Source organism: Pogoniulus pusillus, chromosome 6, assembly GCF_015220805.1.
Source record: "Pogoniulus pusillus isolate bPogPus1 chromosome 6, bPogPus1.pri, whole genome shotgun sequence".
NCBI lineage: Eukaryota > Metazoa > Chordata > Aves > Piciformes > Lybiidae > Pogoniulus > Pogoniulus pusillus.
This window is the reverse complement of record NC_087269.1, coordinates 6,153,866-6,162,433: the sequence shown is the minus strand read 5'-3', so window position 1 is coordinate 6,162,433 and position 8,568 is coordinate 6,153,866. Positions and strand designations below refer to the sequence as shown.

The 8,568-nt window shown below is 45.1% G+C and overlaps 1 protein-coding gene across 6 annotated transcripts in view; it reads right to left on the bottom strand.

The window, feature by feature from the left end:
- The window catches only part of SHTN1 (shootin 1), a 99,855-nt gene that overhangs the window by 3,975 nt on the left and 87,312 nt on the right, over positions 1–8,568 (bottom strand). The window contains exon 17 of one of the 6 annotated variants that reach the window (XM_064144300.1): positions 7,166–7,763. The exons of the other annotated variants lie outside the window; for them this stretch is intronic. Within the exon in view, the coding sequence (XP_064000370.1) occupies positions 7,709–7,763 (55 nt within the window). The 3' untranslated portion in view covers positions 7,166–7,708. Of the gene's footprint in view, positions 1–7,165; positions 7,764–8,568 lie in introns of those variants that run through there. 6 annotated transcript variants of the gene reach the window in all.

Sequence of the window (8,568 nt, the reverse complement as noted above, 5' to 3'; positions counted from 1 at the left end):
CTCCCATTAGAACTTTGGTATAAGTTAATGAATGCAGAAATTGGTGCTAATGGAGAGGGTTTCAGGCTCATTTGATTATCATCAGAAGGCAGTGATTTCACCAGGAAAACAATGCTTATTTTGATGCAGGGGCTGTCAGTCATTTCAGAGAAACAGAAGGTGGAGGATTGTGAACGTTGCAGCAAATTAAACTTCTATTTGTATTTTATGTTTAAAGCAGTGTCACCCAAAAGAGGGCTATTTTAAAAAGTGCTACCTCTGAAAAGCTGATTGCCCCAAACACTATAAAAAATGGTCAAAGCCTTAAATGCCAAGTTCATTTCTATTTCACTTTGGAGGTAACTATCTTTCAAATCCCAACAGCTGGACTATTTAATACAATCTGGTGAATCAAAGTATAATTCTTCACTGGGCTCACAGCAGGGAGCCTGCATTAGTGTATGGCAGCATTCCAACCGCTGATGCACAGCCAAAGGCTCTGAAGTCTGCTTTGGCTGAAGCAAAAAATGGATAAAAATGGCAATCTTATTTACCACTTCCAAAGGAGAGGAGAAAAAGGAAAGATGTCGATGTGAAATAGTTGAGTGGAGGAAAGCAGTGATTAAAGCAGTGTTTCAAACAGAAAAATAAGAATTACTGCTCAGACTGTTGCACGACCATTTCTCCTCTCCGAATCCTTCCGGGCAGTGCTGCTGGTACAGGCAGGAATTATTGCCCCTACTTATCAGGTGCTCATAGCTCATTTTCAAGAGTTTGTCAAGAGCAGAATGCAGTAAGTAATCAAGTTTCAGCACAAGAATGAACACTGTTTTCATGCTCCCTTTCAAAACCCGGGGTTTGCTGCTACAAGCAATCAGTAACCAATACAGTTTTGAGCAGTTACAAATCTGTCCAGCCAAAGGTATTTGTATTTACTTCTATGCAAAGCTCTCCCTCATTAAAACTGTTAGTGCTGTTATCAGTATTCATGTTACTTCTCCATCTATTATCTTTAAGAACTTATTCTGCTGTACTCATTCATTCATAATTTTTCATAACTCTGTGTGTATTTCAATGACTAAACACATGAGGAGAGACTGAGGGAGTTGAGGCTGTTCAGTCTGAAGAGAGGAAGGCTCTGAGGTGACCTTGTCGTGACCTTTCAGTATCTTAAGAGGGCCTGCAAGAAAGCTGGGGAGGGACTTTTGAGGATGTTAGGTAGTAACAGGACTGGGGGTATGGAACACAGCTAAAAATGGGTAGATTCAGACTGCGTGTTCACAGGCTCACAGGATGTCAGGGCTTGGAAGGAACCCAAAGAGATTGAGTCTAAGCCCCCTGCCAGAGCAGGACCATACAGTCTAGCTCAGGTCACACAGGAACACATCCAGACAGGCCTTGAAAGTCTCCAGAGAAGGAGACTCCACAACCTCTCTGAGCAGCCTGTTCCAGTGCTCTGGGACCCTTACAGTCAAGAAGTTCCCCCTTGTGTTGAGGTGGAACCTCCTGTGCTGCAGCTTCCATCCATTGCTCCTTGTCCTATTCCAGGGAGCAAGTGAGCAGAGCCTGTACGTTAGGAAGAACTTCTTCAGCATGAGGGTGGTGAGACCCTGGAACAAGCTGCCCAGGGAGGTGGCGGAAGCCTCAGCCCTGCAGTGTTTAAGGCCAGGCTGGATGAGGCTCCAGATAGCCTGATGTAGTGTGAGGTGTCCCTGCCCATGGCAGAGGGGTTGGAACTAGGTGATCTTTGAGGTTCCTTCCAACCCTGACTGATTCTGTGATTCTATGAAGTTCATATCAAGAAATCCAGGTTTGGGTGATTAATTGTATAGAGTCAGTCTGCAAAGTCCCATGCAGTACAGAGGACTGCCCATGAGAGAAGTGTACCTAAAGCAACATGTTCTATTTATATAGTTACAGGAGCTACAGAAGGTGCAAAATAAGGGGTTACACCTGACAGCCCAGCTGTGAACCAGCACTGCTGAGCCCTTTGTAAATCATTTGCAGTAGGAGTACAAAAGGATCTGGTTGCCAGCTGAGCCTTAGAGTTTCTTTGTTTCCTCTGGTTAATATTACAATTAGTATTTAGCCTCGCCTGGTGCTCTATTCATGAAATCATTGTAATATGTTTCCATCAGAAATCAGAATGTGATGTATCACAGGATCAAAGGATGTTAGGGGTTGGAAGAGACCTCTGGAGATCCTTGAGTCCAACCCCCCTGCCAAAGCAGGACCAGAGAATCTATCTCAGATCGCAGAGGAATGTGTTCAGGCAGGGCTGGCAAGTCTCCAGAGAAGGAGACTCCACAATCTCTCTGAGCAGCCTGTTCCGGTGCTCTGTGACCCTAACAGAAAAGAAGTTTTCCTCATGTCGAGGTGGAACTTCCTGTGCTGCAGTTTCCATCCATCACCCCTTGTTCTATGCCAGGGTACAAGTGAGCAGAGGCCGTCCCTGTCCCTTCCTTCTTGACTCCCAGCCCTCAGATATTTACAGACATTGATTAGATCCCCTCTCAGTCTTCTCCTCTCCAGACTAAAAAGCCCCAGACATCGTGCAAAGTTTTATTGGATGAAGTCCCATCCCATTTTCTACCAACGTGTAAAAGCAGAAGGCAAACCATTCAAGGGGAATCCTGCAGGAAAATCCATGATTTTTACAGCACATTTATTCCAACCAAGCCTGGTTTTGCAGGTGCATAGTGTAGGCATGAGAGACTCCACACAGACACTCTGCCTGAATTTGACATGGTGTAAATAAAGTCATTTCTGCTACAAAAGGCAATGCTAATGTGGCATCAAATTAGCATTCTCTGTCTTTCAGTGAGCTTCCTAATCCAGAATTCTTAAATAACTGACATGTGTCTTCAGGGCAAAATTGTCCCAAAGTCTCAACAGAACTCAACCACTGCTATTCCTTACTCCCCCTAAAGACAAGGTTTGTACCATTAAGCTAATCTGACAGTCACTCACCACCAATTTCTTCATTGTATCACTTAAAGCCTATGCCTGCGAGGCTGTTACAGCTTGCTGCTTGCCTCCCTACTGAACACCCTGACCACAGCATTCCCATTTTCCTACAAGAGCTCCCTAACCAAGGACAAACATCACTTGTGCAGTGAAGCTCATACTCCAGTCTCTGTGTCCTTTCCACATTACCATTCCAGGAGTGTTTGCTGAATGCCAGCAGCTCAGCTGTCCTGTGTCTAAACCCACCAAACCAGCCCACAGTGCCAGGCTGTACAGCTGAGTGGGTGTCATCTCAAGCAGTGCCACCATGGCCCAGCTGTTGTATGCCAGACCACAAGAGGCAAGTTAATTTTATCCTTAGTAAAAACTCTTCTTGGGAATTAAAACCAAAGTGCAGATGTGTTTAGTAAGTAATTCAGAGTACTTAGCAAGGCAGGGGAATGCAGCAGACAGGACCTGCAATATTAGAATCACAGACTGTCAGGGGCTGGAAGGCACCTCGAGTGCTCATACAGTCCAACTCCCCTACCAGAGGAGGATCACCTAGAGCAGATCACACAGCAATGAATCCAGGTGGGTCTTGAATATCTCCAGAGAGGGAGACTCCACAACTCCCCTGGGCAGCCTGTTCCAGGCTTCTGTGACCCTCACAGGGAAAAAAATTCCACCTCATGTTTCCATGGAACTTCCTATGCCTCAACTTCCACCCATTTGCCTTTGCTAATACCAAGCAATAGTGACAAAACCACACCAATTTAAAGTCTTCAAAGACCAAAAAATTCCATTACATTCCAGTGTTTCTGGAAAAGAAATTACAGGGAATACAAACAGTGGCACTAGAGAGTCAGCCTGCTGCTTCTCTCTCCTAATACTACCAGGACTTTCTACAACATCAGGCATGTAAAGAACATGCAAGAAGCCTCTTCCACATCAGGAATGCCCCTGCTGAATCTAAGTGCAAAGGTGGTCAAACATAGCAGTGAGCAGAGCCGAACTGCAGACAGATCTTTAGCATGGGAACTGTTCCCATTTTTAGGTGCTCTTCTGAAGATGCTTGGCAAATTTCAGTGCAGAATCTTGGAGAGCTTCTACCTGCACCGAGAGGGCAAGCTTGAAGCAAAATATGTGACAGCAGGTCCTAAAGCAGCTGAAACTGAGGAGGAGGCCTCAAACTTGCAGAACATCTCATTGTTTGCTTCACTTGTTCAAAGCAAATTGCCCATGTTCAAAAGCTGCCCTGGAAAACCTTTGTGGTTGTGTCTAACCCAGGCTGGGTTGCTTCCCGCAGAGCTGGTAGATGATTCAAGGGTACTAAGATTACAGCCAGGAGAAGGAGGACAAATCCTTTAATTGTATAAAATCATCAGATTAAGACTAACCCTCTCTGTGGGTCACTCTGCTACCCAGAAAACAAAATGTTTACAGAGTGCTGGGCGGGGGGAAAAAATCCCAAAGCAACAACCACAACCAACAAACCCAGGGGCAGAGCCAGACACACCTTTCCCTTCTGTGTCTACGCACCACAGGGAGTCACAGAAACCCTCTTTACTTCCAAGGGAACTAAATTTCACCTACTCTGTTCCAAGTCATTGTCACAGAATTGCATTCATGCAGCGTTAAACATTTGGGAAGAGATTTGCAAAGGAAGTTACCTGAATATTGAGGCGAGGCCTCAGCTTTTGTGCAGGATACACATTATGGAGGTCTTCCTCCTCAGCAAAACTTCACACATTCCAAACCATCCTCTTAATGACTTATGGCACTTCCAACAACCTCCTGTCCTGCAATAACACTTCACCTAGCAGTTCAAAACCCACTTTTTGCTTCTGGATTAATTTTTCTGAGTTGTCATCACTTAGTTTAGTAAGAGGAAGATTTCAGGATCAACCTGTATCTGTCAAGGTTCCACCCCCGTTTTCCACCATCCCTCCTTTGGCAACTCACTCAAGTGGCCCAGCTGACTGAGCTGGAGGCCACTGCTCTGTTTCTGGGAGCAGTCACAACAACCTGTGGAGTGCTGCATCAACCAAAGACTCAAATTCCTTTTCCCATGTGTGTTTAGGTTAGACTGTCACTGACTTGGGAGTGGGGAGGATCCAAGATTTCACTCAAGGAACTGACTTCTGTCTACACATCATTCACAGAGGCATTTTCAAGCCTGGGTCTTATTCCTGGAGAAAGGAGGTCACACCTTTGAAAAGGGCTGTGCTCACCTGGGACTCTGTCAGAGCCATGGGCAGAGGCATTGAGCGCACCCTTAGCAAGTTTGCTGACAACACGAAGCTGTGCGGTGTGGCTGACAGCTGGAGGGCAGGGATCCATCCAGAGGGGACCTTGACAGGCTTCAGAAGTGGAACCAAACCAAACTCATGAAATTCAACAAGATCGAGTGCAAGGTCCTGCATCTGGATCAAGGCAATCCCAAGCACCAATACAGGCTGGGCAGTGACTGGCTTGAGAGCAGCTCTGAGGAGAGGGACCTGGGGGTGCTGGTGGATGAGAAGCTCAATACGAGCTCTCAGTGTGCTCTTGCAGCAATCAGAGCCTGGGCTGCAGCAAGAGAAGTGTCACCAGCAGGGATAGGGAAGTGATCCTCCCCTTCTTCTCTACACTGATGAGACCCCACCTGGAGTACAGCATCCAGTTCTAGAACCCCTGTTACAAGGGGGATATAGATGTGCTGGAAGGTGTCCAGAGAAGGACCACGAGGGTGATCAGAGGGCTGGAGCTGCGCTGCTAAGAGGAGAAACTGTGGGAGTTGGGGCTTTTCAGTTTGGAGAGGAGAAGGCTCCGAGGTGACCTTATTGTGGCCTTTCAGTATCTTAAGAGGGCCTGCAAGAAGGCTGGGGAGGGACTTTGTAGGATGTGAGGTAGTGACAGGACTGGGGGGAATGGAAGAAAGCTAGAAATGGGTAGATTCAGGCTGGGTGTTAGGAGGAAGTTCTTCATCATGCGGATAGCAAGACCCTGGAACAGGTTGCCCAGGGAGGTGGTGGAAGCCTCAGCCCTGGAAGCATTTAAAGCTAAGCTGGATGTGGCTCTGTATAGCCTGATTCAGTGTGAGATGTCCCTGCCCATGGCAGTAGGGTTGGAACTAGATGATCCTTGTGGTCCCTTCCAACCCTGACTGATTCTACGATTCAGGGTGAACAAAAAAAAAAGAGATGAACAGGGCTGTTCACATTTAAAGGTAAGTATTACTTGCTCCTGCAGATTACAAGCCTTAGTAGAGAGATGGCACATCAAAGAGCAATGGCTCATGCACAACTGTTCCCAAGTTTTTTTTATAGGAAGCTGCACATTAAAATCTAGGTGAATGAAGGAATAAACACTGCACTGCAAGAGGCACCTGGTAATTGTGCATGCAGAACTCTGCTGAGCTGCTGCAAACAGTGGAAGCAGGTCACACCTTTGGCAGGTTTCAAGGAATTGCAAATGATGAGACAGCTGGGTCCTTTTACCTCAGGTATGAATAAGGAGAAGAAAAGCCACAATCAATCTTTTGTCTGCCTTTGTTGTTTAGGGTATCTGGTGAGAGCAGCCTGCTGTTTGTTTAGTTAACACGCTCTGCTTTAGGAAATAACAGGGTGCATCAGGCGCAGAGGTTTAGAGGAAACAGGCTTCAGACCTCTGTCCTCATAACACACGTTTCAGGGGTCATTATTCACTGACCTACTTCTTGTGTGGGCCCCTGGACAGCCATTAACGGCTGGATCACATCTGCTGGTTTAGTTTCACTTATCCAGTGAATGCAGGGATCCAGTTTATGCACTAAGACCACTGCAGGACACAAATCAAACCAGAGCAAATGGAGACAACAGGGTGGTTTGCTTAGAACTGTTTTGCTAGCATAGATGTACCTAAGGAAACCCAGACAACTGCCTAATTACAGAGTCAGGTTGTCACACATGTTAGACACATTCCTTCTGATGTCTGCTTCAAAACTGCACTTACACACCTTGGAGTCTGGAGGCTCCTTCTAATTAACTTCTGCTGCACACAGTACCCAGGAGAAGAAAGCAAAGGAATTGCACTTCAGTGTGGTATGAGGCATCTAGCTTATCTCTGCTTCTCCCTGCCAGCCCAGTGGCAGGAGAGTGTGAGATCCCCAGCACCTTCTCTCTCACTAGAAAACCCTCCTCGACGCTCAGCCCTTCCAATCAAGCAGGTTTACACCAGTGACTGCGTGCAAAGAAGCCTTGCAGCACTAAAGAATCCAGCCCACTCCATTTGTTTTAATGCTTTAAACAGATAAATTAAAGTTAAATGTGTCTTTTAGGATGTCCATGAATAGGCAAGCTGAGAAATAAATTGAGCTTCACATACGCTTTTATAACACATAACAACTGTGACTGTCAACACAAGATCCTTTTCACTGTCAATTCACCATGCATTCTGTGAGACCTTGGGGCCTGCAATTATTTCATTGCCTTTCTTGCAAATGCAATTTCCACTTATTTTGCTGGAATAAAGGTAGACAAAAGGTGGTAGGAGTTGCTGTATTTTCTGATTAAGGTTATCTGTTCAAAACTGTAGAAACCCACAAACTACAAACGGTGTTTTTCCAGGAACAGCCTCACCTTTTCTGTCAGGGCAGCAGTTCAAGAAAATGCAGTGGCACTGTTTGTGTCAAATTAACTGCTGAACAGATCTTCATCTGATTAAATTAAAATGAAGATCACCTGTTTTTTTTCTTCTTCCTCTAAGGATACTTCAATGAAATAAAAGATGCAGTTGGGAAAAGGCACTCTGCTTTTAAAACTCAGCGCAAATGAAATGAAATTGTTGAGCACAGAAGGAAATTTGGCTCTTTACCCCTGAAAAAAAAAAACCAAACAATTGTAAAAGCACCTGCAGGAGAGTGAAGTAAGTATCAGCTCAGGAAAACAGAGGTGAACTGAATTTCCAGCTCATTTGTCGTGACTTACTCCTCTGAACCAAGCCATGAAGACTTGCTAGAGTCGCTACCGGTGATATTTTTTAACTGACAGAGCAGGAAATCAGAGGTTTAATTAGCCATGATTACAATATTCTGCTGATCTGATTTGTCTCATCTATTTCCTTTTCTTGAAGTGACAAACTGACAAACAACCTGGCAAGGGAACTGAAGCAAGCGCACAGCCTCGTTTCAAAAGGAGTTCGGTACTGTCGTGAAACAAATCAGCCATTCCAGGGGATTTGTGTGAAATAAGTATTTCTGAAGCAAGGTTAACTCTTTGATGCTTAACTTGGCACCCTGGGTCTTCAAGCTGTTTTGATGAAGGCTCCTTCTGCCCATCAGGACAAACACAGAATGAACTGCATTTGGATTTTAAGGGAAAAAAGTCTTAATTATCAAATTTCAAGGTCATTTGTATTTTAAGCAACAACTATTTAAAAGTAATAATCAGGACATGTCTTGCTCCAAGGGCAATTGCCCAGAACACACACCAGTTGTGTAATGATTCTACTTTGAAAACATTGTGCTACAACTATCTTCTTTAAAAATCAAGAGTTAACTATATTAATGATCATCCCTCTTCTCTTCAGGATATGGGGGAAAAAACCCTGTCTTGCTGTTCCTTGAGGGCCTGGGGTTTGCTTTTTTTTTGGGGGGGGGTGTATTTTTGTTTGGTTGTTGGG